This window comes from Triplophysa dalaica, chromosome 23 (assembly GCF_015846415.1).
Source record: "Triplophysa dalaica isolate WHDGS20190420 chromosome 23, ASM1584641v1, whole genome shotgun sequence".
Lineage (NCBI taxonomy): Eukaryota > Metazoa > Chordata > Actinopteri > Cypriniformes > Nemacheilidae > Triplophysa > Triplophysa dalaica.
The window spans coordinates 9656562-9672157 of NC_079564.1; the positions used below are offsets into that span (position 1 = coordinate 9656562).

General features: G+C 37.1%; 1 protein-coding gene across 1 annotated transcript; it reads right to left on the bottom strand.

The window, feature by feature from the left end:
• Nucleotides 1-1119: 1119 nt before the first annotated feature.
• Nucleotides 1120-13394, bottom strand: LOC130413158 (alpha-2-macroglobulin-like protein 1). The gene is made up of 36 exons (XM_056738166.1): nucleotides 13186-13394; nucleotides 12369-12552; nucleotides 11956-12112; nucleotides 11750-11802; nucleotides 11519-11539; nucleotides 10657-10825; nucleotides 10497-10581; nucleotides 10290-10407; nucleotides 10002-10107; nucleotides 9810-9919; nucleotides 9515-9682; nucleotides 9195-9425; nucleotides 9025-9088; nucleotides 8776-8921; nucleotides 8528-8677; nucleotides 8234-8443; nucleotides 8060-8144; nucleotides 7859-7991; nucleotides 7545-7770; nucleotides 6985-7111; nucleotides 6440-6561; nucleotides 6115-6166; nucleotides 5635-5718; nucleotides 5346-5522; nucleotides 4727-4808; nucleotides 4473-4629; nucleotides 4227-4301; nucleotides 3615-3777; nucleotides 3324-3514; nucleotides 2964-3179; nucleotides 2490-2608; nucleotides 2059-2149; nucleotides 1904-1972; nucleotides 1709-1814; nucleotides 1325-1375; nucleotides 1120-1200 (listed from the first exon to the last, which is right to left on the bottom strand). Exons 1-35 carry the CDS (start codon nucleotides 13254-13256, stop codon nucleotides 1332-1334), a joined length of 4362 nt encoding a protein of 1453 aa, XP_056594144.1. The 5' UTR covers nucleotides 13257-13394; the 3' UTR covers nucleotides 1120-1200; nucleotides 1325-1331.
• Between the last annotated feature and the right edge of the window lie 2202 nt (nucleotides 13395-15596).

A 15596-nucleotide genomic window follows, 5' to 3' on the forward strand; every position in this document is an offset into this window, starting at 1 on the left:
GATTAAATGTGGTATGGCACAATAGCCATAAGAAAAATGTTTGTAAATAACTAAAAATAAAAACGTAGATGCATAATTAGGTTACGGTAAGAGTACGACCAGATTTAATCATTCATGCTTTAAAGGATAATAGCGTCGCCCAGGTGTGGCTTAACACTTGCAACTAAACTCAAATGCTTTTAGGCACAGTGTATAAGATGTGGATTCTCATAGGAGCTTTTAGTTTAGGCTGGTGCTTTTGTTTTGATGATTTAAAACACTGCCTTAATAACTGAATCGTCATTCATGTTTTTTTATTGTGTAATGTTTTTGCGTTTTATTAGATTAGCTGTATTATTTGTGTGTGTCTTAAAACTAACCAACTGTAGTTTGATTGACGTTAATTGGAATGCACAATTAAAAATGATGATTTCTGAAAAACCATTTATCCAAGTTCTTATTTTGAAACCAAACTCTTCATATACAGTAGGCCTAAGTGGTTAGTGTTTCTTCACGGATCCTGCAAACGGTTTTAATGCAAACTAGGAATAAACTCCGAATGAGATAAATCTTTCAATTTCCGATAACAGTGACACATCCAGTAGAGACCGCATACCTTTACAGTCATGAAAACTATGTTAAATGTCCACACGGATTACTCCGTCCTCTGGTTCTGACACAACCCTTGACGTCATACTGTAACCAGTGAGGAAATTGAAATAAATGTTCAGTCATGTTCTCATTTTGCAAAGAAATAAAACTAGCAAACAATTTAGACAAATGAAGCATTCGAGCTTTGATAAATTATATTTAGTTAACCCCGACTTTCACAAGTAGTAAAAATCAGTCATGAAAGTGTTTAAGATTATTTTCCAAATATTTAGTACATCCAAGGCTGATGTACTAAAGTATTGATGAAATCCAGAAAATGCATGTTGTAATAAATTAAAAACTACAGTAGACATGCTTTAGAAGCGCAACGTCTTTATTTAGCGTCATTGCAATCATCGGACATCATAAATCTGACTTTTGATTACCATTCATCTAAACAGTAGCATGTCATCAGTATATTCGGATTTTTTTAAGAAAGTCAGAAGATAAGAAAAATCAAGCGACAGTACAAATCCGTATCAATTCTATCTTTGATCTTGCATGTATGATTATATGAACAGTCACAACGCTGAAAGACACCTCTCGATACTCCGGTGACAGCATTTTCATCTAAAAGTGAAAAAGTATTGACTTATTTGTATTAAAAGTCTACAGCTACCAAGCATTAATTGCACATTTCTCAAATGACAAATGGAATTTATGTTACTGTTTAAACAGGTCAACGATTACTTACTGACACATTACATGACACATGGGGAGGTGTACTGCTTCACTGCACCTTCACCTAAAACAAATTGAGAAAACATGCTTTAAAAACCTACAGCTTACCAAAAGCATATTTATGATATCTACAACTTTAATAATTAATGTGGAAAATGCATATCAAATATGCAGATTCCAATTTTACAGTAGCATCTATTGGCGTAAAACCCATTGAAAATTTACAAAGTGTTGTAAACGAAATGTTCTTGCCAGATTAAATTAATCATAAATGTGTTTATTGCCCAGCTCCAAACATTTTCAGGCTAAATTTACAACCCTTCAAGCATTGCTTACAACTTAAATATTTTTGTTTAATATTAAAAAAAGTTTGTGATGTAAAAAAACAACAACATACTAGTCTTGTAGTAATCGTAGACAGTCACCACAGCTGGTTTCAGGTTCTTCACCACTACGTTCTGCAAAAGCATCAAGGTAAAGGATTTCTCCTCATCCTTTTTCATCTTAAAAGAAAGACACCTCATGTTCATATCAATTATATTCAAATGCCAAAAATCCATTTTAAAATTCCTCTATTTACATTTAGACTTACCCCATCTAAATACAACATGACATGCCCTTCATTCTGCTCCACAAGTTTGATTCTTGAATCCTGCTGAAGCTATAGACAGAGACCAATGAAAACAATAAAACGCTGCCGAGCTTGAGATAAGAAAACAAGACTGAAGGCCTGAAAGTGTCACTCACAGTTTGTAGAGACAAGGAATCCAGCACAAATCCAGATAACAATTTCACATTAATGATCACCATGTTTGTCTCTCCTCGTGGACCATTATATCTATAACAATATCACCAACAATCACAAATATAGTTCAGTGTTCTGTATGTGGCCTGATAAATAGCAAATAAAAGGAACCGTTGATAGAAGAGTCTGTTCCCGTAATGAGGGCTTCGAAGGTCTTATGGTCTAATACACTTTTTAAACCTTGAAAATATTGTACATGTCCTTGTAAACCGTACAGTGATTAATTGAATTTCAAGGCACTCATTTAGTGCTTTAACAATATACATATATTTGTAGCAAAATTGTTATTAATTAGCGTCATTATTAGACATAAAAAAAACATGTTTTAAACTTATGAGGGCTGATCCGTGAATGAAGTAAAGCTGCTGCTCACATGAGTGTAAACGTTAACGTAACAGTATAGTACTGTTTCCTTTGACAAGTTGAAGTTGCATCAGTTTTGATGGTGAAGGCCAAGGAGTTAGAGGGCAGGACATTGTAGTGCAAGGAAAACTGAGAAAAGGAAACAATAAGGTGATGCGCAAGGCCACATTTAACATCATTTCAGTAGCTGGTAAATGAACGGTTCACAAAAAAGGATCTTGACAAAATATTATAGGACATCTTGTCACAAGAACTCAATAGTTCATGCGTGTCCTAAGATGTTGACTTTCCATTATGATTTATAAGGCGATGTGAATTCATTTCTGTTGTGAAGACTTTTATAAACCCAATGGAGTAACATGTTGACATTTCAAAAAAATAATTTGTTTTAATTCAGCCGAAACAATTACATAATTTACATTAGACATGGCAGGAGGGTTAGTAAATTTTCATTTTTGAAAAGCATTTTTGGCATCTTCCTGACCTGCACAAACACACAGCCCTGGCCTCGTGTAGCGACTGTGAAGCTTCCTGTAGGTGGCAGCAGCGGTCTCTCCTGGTAAAGCAATCGGTTACTCTGGTTGACAATGAAGTTGTATTTCTGGCTTGAGGGGGAGGTCACATTGACAACAACGGATCCTGTTGGACTGTAGGTGGCAGCACTGTATTTAGCAAGTGCCTGGAGGGCCACCACAGTGTCCTGTTCATAGAGGGCAAGGAAGCAAATGACACGTTTTGTCAAAACAGCATAGGCCTACATATTGAAACGCTAGGTTTATACCCTTTGACGGAGAACCATTGTAGATGAACTATGAATGAATAAAGTGCCTTGAAAGTACAGTACCTGAGAAGAGGAGAAACCTCCAAAGGCATTTTGCCTCTTGGCCAGCCAGTGCACTATGGTAGCAGAATAGTCCAGTTTAAATGATGGCAGTGTTGGCCCAGAGAGAAGCGCCAACAACACGTATGAAGTCATCTCTACATCTAAAGAGCCTGTCAGTTTCCCATTTGTCTGAGTCCAATATCGGCCAACACCTGAAAAGACAATGAGAAGAGCCCATGAGACTGGACTTTTGGTTTGATTTCTTAATTTGAATAGAAAATTATTTTAAAAATGTTTTGAGCGGAATGGCACCATCTCTCTTGACTCGATTGTCCAAGTTGGAGACGAGTTTCTGTCTCATCTCTTGGTCTCCAGCCAGAGTGAATGTGTAGGCGACCAGGGCAGTGAAGTACGTGTTGTCAAGGTTGCTGGAAGCTTCTTTCAGACAAACAAGGCCTTGCTTCACCATGGGATCCTTAGAGCATGCAATAGTCAAATCTCTGTTAGATTCATTTTCTTTATGAAGTCAGGCTCATGTCACACTACACACACACAAACATTGTGTATAGCCAAGCCAACTATTGAAGCCAGTCATGAACATTCAAAAACCAAAGTGTTCATGTTTTCTGAAGTGTACTTTACACAATTTAGCGACAGCCTACTTCAGGGTTTGGGTTCAGTTTAAATCATCTGGATTTAGTCAAATTTAGAGGACTGTATAGACAGTAGTATCCTGTTCAAACATCTTTAGAGATTCAACCCTACTGTCTAATATCTCTATTTGCAGCTACACCGCAACCCTGCTATCAATGCAAGCAATATGAATAGAGAAGCTTGTCAAAATGGGTGAAAAGCTCTGGTATAACACATACGTTTGGTGTGCCACAGGCCTTCAAGTTTGTTAAGACTCCATAAATCACTTACGGTTGTTTTCATGCCCAGTTCCAGAAAAGCTGCAACGATGTATGCGGTGAGAGTGACATCATCACTGACACCACCCTGTGAATGAAGAAACAAGGCAGAGAGACATTACAGCAGACACATTAGTGATGTACAATGTTATCCAACAACAACAGCCCAACAACCCTGGAGATCTGAATGTTTAGTTCATCTGAGCTGTCAAAAGCAATCCTTTTAATTTTAAGTTTGCTTAAAGGTTTCCATTCTTACCTTCATTTCATTGTGGTAAAGGATGCCCACTGTTTTAAAGCACCCATTCCCCTGCTGGAGCTGACCCAACCAATTCTTTGCCTGATCGATGTTGGTTTCATCTACAAACACATGTTTCTTTGCCCCTTCGAAAATCTTCATCACATATGCAGTTAACCTGAAGAGTAAAAAAAAAGTTTTCCAAAACTATACTTTTTTTGTGCAACATAGTCAAAGTATAAATATAGAAGTAGCTTCATTGTTTCTAAACAGACCAGGTGTGCCCAGAAGGATCACTGTTCCCAAAGGCGCTGTAAGATCCATCAGAATGTTTGTAATTCAGCTGTGTTTGGTAGCCTGTTAAAAAAAAAAAACAGTAACTTGAATTGCTCAAGTTTTTGCCTCATTTAAACACAGTGCTGCATTTATGAGTAAGCAATATTCAGAATCGGAAAGGTTTTAGAATTTTTGATTGAAATAAAAGATTTGTATCATTTGTAGACTTGCTATCAAATATTAGAACATTAAGTCTTCCAGGAAGTTCCATTTTGCTAGATTGGAAGTTTGATTTACTGTAATCATTTTATGCTCAATTATGGTATAGACCAGGGTTCCTCAAATCTTACCCTGGAGGGCCGGAGCACTGCAAAGTTTAACTCCAGCCCTGATCAAACACACCTGAGCATGCTGATTAAGGTGTTCAGTATCACAGGTATGCAAGTTTGATCAGGGTTGGAGCTAAACTCTGCAGTGCTCCGGCCCTCCAGGGTAAGATTTGAGGAACCCCGCTATAGACTAAAGTTCACTGAAATGATTTTGACTCCTTTTCTGTCTGCCGAAATGTGGCGACTGTATGAGGCATAGTCTAAACCCAGAACAAGTCTTAGTTCTCACCAGTCTCCAGATAAGTTTTAGCTCGTGCCAAAATATCAGGTGTGAGCAGTCCACTGCTCTCCAAGTACTGAAGGATGTAAATATTGGGTGCAAAGTTCAGCATGTTCTGCTCACCACAGCCGTAAGGCATACGCAACAGATCAGCAATGTTTTTTAAAGCATGACTGATCAGATCACCTGTGACACAAACAGTAGTCAGGAGCAGTTCATGTCTACACATGTCCTGAGGTCCATACAATAAATAGCATGAGGTGGATATTAATAGTGTGTGTATAAAAATTTAACTCACCCAGTACAGTGACAAAGCTTTTTTCAGAATCCTTGACAATAACTTCAGGGAGTTTAAGAGAGACAGTTGTGTTCACTTGGTTACCTAACAGAAATATAATTTAAGTCAATGATACGTCTCTGTTGCTTTATAATCTATATGGTGCTTTATTATCAATACGGTGAGGATGATCGTTGACTTTCAGATTCTGTATAAAGGAATATTTCAATTTTCAAAACAGCATGTGTCACTTACACAAAATACAACAATTACAGAGGGTTTAAACTATGCAGTTTGCATTTAACTTCATTAATATGATTATGTGGATTAATATTTGTACTTTGTCCAAATTATCCCTTTGGAGGTGGGTCCTTTTTTCTAGTCAAACCTGGGTATCAAGGATTTATTTTTTGTGTTAACTGATGGTATGTCACATGCCCATAGTGCTTAAATTGTTTTGAACCTGGAACATTATTTAAGAGGACGAACAATTTTACTAACCTGTTAAACAGAGGAGTTCATTCTGAGTGATAATCTGCTTAACTCCCTCAGCCTGACAAATAAAAAACTTCAGTTATTGTTTTGACGAAATGTAATTCTTTATATCCTTTTAGTTATCAATAAAACATTTATTTTGCAGAAAGACTTTTCTTAACCAGCAATATTTCCTTGACAATTCTGTGTAGTAGCCTACACTATAGGCAACAATTGCTTTGCCCTGTTGATGTTTTTTTTTAAAAAAGGGACTTATTGCAAAGAACAGCTTTATTAACTAATCCAGGATGCTGAATTCTAAGGCTATAACTTCCGTTTTAGAAAGGCTCACCTCGACCAGAAACGACTGCACCACAGTGTCAATACGGCGTCCTTCTGGCACAGTCACAACCTCATTCCCACATCGTTCTTGAGTCCTCATGGTCTCAGCTTTCACAGTCACCTTCACCTCTCCTGTAATATACAAATTGAGTCACAAGTAAACACCGTCCTTGCATGGATATTTATTTTACTCTACATGTTAGTAGTTCACCTCAAAATACGGCCCCATTGACTTTCGATAGTAGGAATAAAAATTACTACGGAAAGTCAATGGGGCGAATTCTGAAGTGAACTACTCCTTTAAAATAAAAGGTATACCAATAATTGAATCATATGTTTTACATTTTTTATGAAATAAGTTTCCATAGTAGGAATTTCAGGAGTGAACTAATGATTCAATCATTGGCATTTCATGCAACGTTCAAAATGCATACCAGTGTAGCCATCAAATGCCTGGTGGGGCATTGCCAGTACATATTTTCTATAAATGCTGCCATCTTGTCATAAAAAAAATGATGTTTTATTGGTTGTGCTCATATATATATACACACTTACCCAGAACCGTTGCTGTAACCGTCCACTCAAAGGTTTTGCTCTCTTCAGCACAAAGACATTGAGTGTAATTGCAGCCATTACAAGGCAGAGCTGAGAACTTTTCTGAATTTTCCAACGTGACCTTCACCTGTACGTTATAACACAAAGACAGTTATTTTTAACATAATCTGTAAAAGAATAAATTCCTTTAACATTTTATATATTTTTGAAATGGTCAAAAACATCTGTAAGAAAAGAAAATGCATAGTAACAGAAGGGACGACAAATTTAGAAGAAATGGGGAAACTAGATTTTACATGGAAAAAAGCCATTTTACTTCTGGCGGCCAGAAGATTTAACAACGTTTTTATTTTTATATTTTATCAAAATGAAAAATTTCAGAAGACAGCAAATCTGGCAGAAAAACTTTGACACATCCATAGTCTAATTTTGTAGGAAAAACTTCATGGTATAATTCTGTCACTCCACCTGACAGAAAATTATTTTTTTACAGAATTGTTTTGGTGTATAAAACATTAAATGTTAGTCCTGTGCATATAAGAATTAATCAGGTGACTCACCATAATACATTTGGGGAGGTAGTTGAATACAGTGGCTTTGAGTGAGAGCTCCTCTCCACGTATAACAGAGTAGGGGAGCGTGAGGCTGACAAAGAACGGCTGGAAGGCAGTGAGAGCAGTGCTGGGTGCCACGCCAAAACCAACAGAAGACGTGCAGAAAGCGTCGGTGGCCCATTTAGTGATTGTGTCAGGAACGGTCTTTGTAAGAGTCAATGATCCAGACCTCCTAATGAATAAACATATCCATGCTAGTATAATCGATTTGTGTGTTAGAAATGAAGGGAGGCATCATAAGTTTAGCATAAACTACACACCCCACAGGCACAAGATCCCATATCCAAGTTTCCGGAAATAACTTGCGGATTGAATTTTGAACAGATTTTTCCACAGGTGGACCAACAGCCATAATTTCTTCTCTTGCAGCGGGTTGAACAGCAGCTTCTGCAACTATTTGAGCAGATAAAGTGGCAGGAAAGAGAACTACAGAATTTCGAAACCAAGATGAAATTACTCACCCATATCTGGCCTCATAAGAATAGTTCCATAACAGTTAACAGGTTCCTTCACATCAGAGTTGGTAGCAATTTTGACTCCAATTGCCTAGAAGCAAGCATCAGGTCTCATTTTTAAATGGATAGTGAATGATTAACAAAAACCAACCACTGAAAGTGGAGAATATGATATCTTACTTTAAAGGTACTGTGTGCATCGTTTCTATTGTAATAAGGGTAATACAAGCGTGAGCGTCTTTCTCTCGCCAGCAATAGGGGACCAATTGGATCCCTTATCAGTATTGGGGGGTCTACTGGATGCCAGTCTCTAGGTATACAGGGATCTTCATTTTCCCAGACTTGGTAGGGGTAATCCCCCAACATTTGGACTGGTAACATTCCAAAAACCTACAGATTTCAAGTTAATTTACAGGATGAATTGACATTGCAGAATCAAAAACTTAAAATATTCATCGGTTGAATATGTCTTACAAAGGCAGCGTTGAGTTGAGCCTCTGGTTTTAAAACCAGTACGCTCTGATCAATGGACCTGACGGAGCAAAGGGAGCCAGGCTGGGCTTTCAGGTTTAGAGTCGTTGTGTCTTTAGGCAGAGCCGTGGAAGATGAGAAAGTTAAGGAAACCTGGAGCACAGATACACGTTAATCATACACGAAGCATTATTGAATAAATAATATTAAAGATTGGCATTTTAAATGCATTTCATGTGGTATTTATTGACCTTGTTTGGCAAGCATTGTTCGATGGGGAAGTTCCAACTGTCTGCTACAGTTTCTCCGTTAGGAAGAACTGTGTACACCGCCACCTGGGCGAATGGAGACAGGGCTGTGGTCTTTTTTAATGTGAATGACAATTTGCCTTGGTTTTCTGAAATAAAGTGAAGAAACCGGTCAACGAAAGCAAAGGAGGTTCTTCGAACATTCAACAGTACAATAATTACTGTGCTTTTTCTGCAATAACCATTTCCTACCCATTCCCAACTGCACGTTGACAGAGACAAGTCCATTTTGAACCATACTGCCTTTCGAAAAGACCTGTGACACACAAGGTGGAAAAATATTGTGTGAAAGTTTATGAAATGCAACCAAACATTGTTTAGATTTAGTGTTCTACTGTACATGCATTTAGAGTTATACATACCATGTAGAAAACATCCAGTATTTTCTGTCCCTTTTTCAGTGCACTGCCCTGAATGATGTAACTGGACTCCACATTTGCATCAATCGCACAACTCAATGGGTTTAAAGTCGAAATTATCTTTAGAAAACTTTTGCTTTTAGAGTAGAACGGCCTTAACGAAAGATTGCCTCCATTAAAAGATCTTTCTGTTGGCCAGAAACCATTCTGGAGTTTATCCTCAATGTGGCGAGCCTAATGTAAATGGATGAATACATTATATAACTTTGACGTGCAGTAGCAGGATGTTTGTCATTTATTTAATGTTGAAAAACAGCACCAACCTGTAAATAAGCAGATTGACTTGACCAAACTGCGGTGTCTAAAGAGAAGTAAGCTGTGCCGTTGCTGTCTGTTGTAAGAGTCATATTCACACTTTTAAAATCGTAGTTTACAATGAGATGCACTCTTTGACCTTTCAGGGGTTTGTTGTAAACATCACTGACCAGAACCTGTCAAAAGCGTGTGAAGAAAAACATGGAATTTAAAGTGACAGTTTTGGTACCATCTTGTGATGCGGGTACTTGACTGCATCTTTTATTATAAACTGGCTTTGAAAAAAAAACATGATCGTCCAACCTTTCCCTCATAGGCAATCCCAGGTTTGTATACATCTGCTGCATCAACAAAGGAAACTGTGATGACGTCACTGCTATAAGAAACACCGGCTGAACCCTCCACTGCAATCCCTGGAAAACCAGAAGAACATGTTTCATTAGTCCTTTTAGGACAACTTCAATGGAGAAGAGCAGTTTTGTTTGAAACTCTTACCCGTTCCATCCTCTTCTACTTTGTAATTGATGTGAAAATATCCTCCTGGACTCATGCCGTATTCAGACAAATTTATTTCCTGAGAGGCACAGCCAGTCTTGTCGGTCTAAACAAAAATCGTTGACATGAAGTTACAATAATTGAGACATGTTACATGGTGCGAGAAGCTTTTCTCTGCCGTTTATTGAACAATGATATTTATTGGGTCTAACTGTGGCAGCATAAAGCAGACCTTATTGAATCAGGAAAATTAATTATAATTAAAGTATTTTATAGGGTGTAGCAAACCTTTACGACGTAGTTTCTGCATGTTTTAGGTGCACTTTGGCGATACCAGTTATAGATATAGTTTGTTCCACACACTTCAGCAGCCACAGACCCCTGCACGCCCTTCCCATAGGTGTATCTACACAAAAAAAAAGATTGCAGATAAATGAGATGTAAAAGACAATACCATTGGTCTCATAAATCAAAGTTCTCTACAGAAATGCTTACCGAGCACAAATGTTTAGTATGAACTCTTTGTTTGTGGGAGTTATAACGGTTGGAAGATTCACGTTGACTTCAAATTTAGGCAGAACTACAAGAAACAAGAGGAGATGAGTTTGAAAGTTTCATGATTTGTCCTGTTTTTAAGCTGATTTTTAGTTCTAACCATATCCTTTAATTTCAAAGGATTGTGTTGTTTCTTGGTTCTTCTCATCCCAAGCAGTGATGATGTAGTTGCCCTCAGCAGCCTGAGGTGTCATGCGGTGGTACAGATCTAAAATGCCATCCATGGTGGGCCGATTCAACCACTGACCAATGCGATTCGAGTTAGGATCCTAAAAGTGGCACATAATGAAGAAACCCAGTGTAATGAAACCAAGTACAGCTGGAAATAATATATATATAAAAATAATAAGAAACAAATGGAGTTACATTCGTAACTTAAACATAAGTTGTTCAATGATGGAGGGAATGAGATGACAGTATGGAGCTTTGAACTAGAGAACCCATCACTCTAATCATAATTTCATAAGGCCAATGAATTGGGCGAATGGAATCCACATGCCAGTCTCCGCCTCGTACATATGGGTATAAAAAGAAGGCTTGACCATTCATTCAGCCTTTCAGTAGAAGATCCTGACAGACGCCACCAGGTTGCTGCTGTGGATGGAATGCTGTTGTAACCCGAGGGAAGTAGGGATGGCTAAATCTCCCCTCTCACTCACCTAGTGAAGGGGAGAAGGCACTTAAGCAGGTCTAGGCCAAGCCAGACACAAATTTAACCTGCTAGTGTCATGGAAGATACAGGCTGACACCAGCTCCACGGGTAGCTTGTAGAATCTTGCTAAATTGTTTGGCATAGATCTCTGCGATGTCTGCCAGTGAGGCGCCATGGGAGGCTACACCTCAGATGGAGTGAACGTCCACTGCGAGTGGGCAAGTTCAAATCCCATATTGTCATCTCAACATAACAGGGAGATTGACAGAAAGGGAACATAAACTTGTGCTTAAAGGATTTTATACTGTACCCGGAGCTCTACTGTTTGAAACTGAAAAGCAAAAGAACAGAAAAATATTTAGTTTGATCCCTGGTATGAGAGTGACAATGTTTGAAACTCTGGCATAAAAGCCATTCAAACTCCGACCGCACGTTAACATTACTTAATTCATCAGAAAATAATTTCTTGCTGTTGGCCATTACAGAAAATTACTGACTATGCTATAGACAAAAAAGGTTATAGATATAAAACTAATTTTACCTTCTGATTGCGAATCAGGAAATTGGAATCCAAAGATACGATGCGAAATTTTACTGGGGAAGACAATTGTAAACAACACAGTAGCACATAAGCCATAAATTGAGAGTAAACTTGATAATATGAACAAAGAGTATGCGGTTAAAAATCCCATTTATTGATATGGAACTGGCATTGCAATTGAATAACTTCTAATAATACTACATTACCGATTTCTCCTGGTTTGTAGATTGGCTTGTCTGTTTGGATCAAAATGAGCTTCATTGGAGGCTTTATGAGAATCTGAGTTTTTTTGTCTAGTGGTGATTCAGCGCCTTCAATTTTAACATAGACAGTTGCCACAGTGTCTACAAGCACCACGGGGACCTAAAAGATCAAAAGTAAGGCACAAGAAGAGCTTTAAAGACACGTTTGTTTCTAAATCTTGCTCCTAGAGACTCACTTTGCTAAATGGTCCAACCAGGCTATTAAAGATACCACTATAGGACTATTTGAATCTTTACTTCATTTACTTTTATTTTCTTGCATGATTTTGAAAAATACTTACTAAAAACATATGACATACAAAAAAAAGAGAATGACCACAATATAACAAAATTACTGTAATGTGAAGTATACTGACCTGGAAAGGCACACACTTGTAAAATCTCTTTCTAATAGAGCTCTCTTTAAGAATGGTCACATCTACATTATTTGATGTCAAGGTTACCACCAAAGAAAGGCTTGTACTGGGCTCATGGATATGTGCACACAGAGTCTCTGTTGTGCCACTGACTGCCTGAGAAGTGACTGCCACCAGGTATGTGCTGAAAGAAAACAAAGAAAACACTTTTTATAGCATACAGTAACTTATGATTGTGCACATGTGCTCGATTGAGGAAGTGTATTATGCACAAATTTGTGCTTGCATTACACAGCAGCTCTCTGTAGAAATGAAATAAGGCTTAAAACGAATACGTTGCATATGTTAACTGGTTGGTGCATTTCAACTAAATGAATGAGTGAATTAAAAGGCTAAACAAATAAAACGAAACATTAATTTTATGCATTTCATATAGTCATGTATTTATTATCAATTAGCAGTCTGACCAATTCAAAAGATATTTATGTATACACATGTTATTTGAATGTCATTCATGACTTAACCTCAGCACCTGATGAAAGCTGACAAATAATCCTCAACCTTTACGGTGCCCAAAAAATATATAGAAAACCGGTCACCGGGATGGTGCCCTTTAAAAAAAGCATCTATCCTTTATCATTTAGATACAAATATGTACACACTTTGTATCTTGACGTTGATACTACATGGACCCTTTATGTGCGACGTTGTACTTTTTCAAATGGTACTGCCCCAGTGATAGCTTTTGTGCCTTTTTTGACGGTGTAGTATTCTGCATATCTGCTTAAATGAAAAGGATAATGATAAATGTTCTTACGGGTCAGTCGCTCCACATGTTGGATCATATTGTAGCAGCAGTAGTGTCAGCAGCGTTACCAGCGCCCGCATGTTGAGCTGTTAGTTTTGTGGTCTCACACAGATTTGGTGCACAGTTTATACACCTCTGCCTACTCCTTGAACCCCACTAAAGCGAAGAAAGTTAAGCAGCTGGTAAGAAGAGCTCGATGAACAAGGTTCAACATGCAGTATTCCTTGCTCCTATGTTCTCAAATGAGTGATTCAGGAGCAGTTAGACTCATTATTGGTTCTGTTTGCCCTGTCTTGTTTTATCTAGTTTTACACGTTCTGTTGATTAGTCATTAGGTTCACCTGTGTTCATTCTGTCACTCATTTGTCTTGTTTTTGCTCAGGCTGTCACCATAAATCCGATTTCTTTGCATATAAAATATATTTGTATATAATATTTAAAATGATTGATTGCCTCGCCTGAAAATAAGCCGAGAGTAGGCGTCTGCAGTAAAGGGAGGTGTGAAAACAGCGCAGGCAACACGGACACTTCCCAAATCGCGGTGTCATGTCGACTGGAAACGTCTTTTTATCGCATTTTTCTTGGGCCAACTGAGTTTAAAAGTGAGAAATGTTCTAAAGCTTAAATTTGACGAACTCTTAACCATGTCAAGAATGTATAAAAGAATTTAGATATTTTCTCTGACAAAAGAATGCTTAAATATGAAAACATCCAATTTAAAGTTTCCAGTTTCTCCCGAAAAACAAAAGAAATTCGTTTAAAACGTGTATGTGATATTTCTCCTTCTCGAAGGTTCCTATATTGTGTAAATTTTGCAACTCATTTCCAGAGTACACAGACCATATTTCAGAACATATTTTTCTTTCATTCCTGGAAAAAGTGCAATAATTGTGGTAGTAAAATGTGTTAAATAAACTTAAATATGGAAACTGAAAAATGAAGTCAAACTTTTTTTAAATGAATATTAATAACATATTTTTGTTTGCTAAAATTGTATTCTCATACGTATATATATATATTATATCTTTAAATCACCCTATTTAGTATTTAAGAGAGATAATATTCAAAAATAATAAAAAGCTGCAAATTTGTTAGACGTATTCGATAATAGAAATTATATTTGTTTTGAAAATATTAATATGGATTGATTGAATGTATCCATATTAAAATCGGCTGAAATCAGATCTCTTGCGTCTGCACCTTACCCGGTCATTTCTGATTTCTATATATATATATATATATATATATATATAAGACATGCTTACATAAACCTAATGGATTAATGGAATAATATTCCTAGATCGACAAAGAAATAATATATAAAAATAGTAAACAGAATATATTTAATATTCCATAAGTTTGTAGCATTGCGAACCCCTTTATCTCTTGCAAATAGAGCGCATTCTGTTAACGTCACTCACCTCGCTGTTCTCTCCGTCTGTGCAAGTATCCTTTGTAAGTGCGGTTGCAGTTAAAGTGTTGTCAAAAGACATTTTCCCAAATAAACATTATCTTCTGCGGTTTCTCTTGTATTTCTCGGAGGTAGTTTTGCCTATTCCGTGTGCGTTAACCTTGCTTCAAAGCTAGTGGTTTATGAGAAACTCACTGTAAGCTGTACGTACACTGTAAAACTGATGTTTTTGCAGCAGGTTTGCCAGTTTCTTACTGTAGTTTCTTACTTCATATACCTTCCAATAGTACGGATTTCAATACTTCTCAAAACTTTTGAGATTAAGTAAGACTTTTGAGTAAATAGTGACATCCTTCCCAAGCTTTTTTTACTATTTTCTGTAAAAATATTTACCACTTAAAATTGCGATACATTCAAGTGGTGTTATTTCGTACTTTTATGAAAAAAACTGGCTTTCGTAAAAGCTTGTATTCCTTCTTATGACTTAATGCGGTGATACACGCCTTAGTTTTATTGTAAATATTCATTTGTAGACTGACCTGACGGTTACGAAACGAAAGCCCAGCTCAATTTCGTAACTTCCTTTATAGGAGCAGTAAATAAAGGTGGCGAGGAAGAATTTAAAACGATGTGAAACTGTACAAGTGTTCAACAGACTACTGATCACTCTTAACGTCATGCGGTTAACATTCATTTTTATTTCCTGAGTGGGTGAACATTTGTTTTTTATTTCTTTGCATGAAAATTTGCAAACAATATGGAGCTTTGATAATATATATGCATGTGTCAAATAGATTTAGTTAACCCTATGACTTTCAGGACTGAATTTTCTACTTTTGAAATAAATCCTGTAATTCAAAAGAGTATTACATTCCAGGCTGATGTACTAAAGTAGCGCCAATGTATGTGTTGTAATAAATTAAACTACAGGACACATGATTTAGAAGCAGAAACGATTTAATAGCATCATTGCAATCATCTGAATCATTTGAGGTCATAAAGCTGGGTT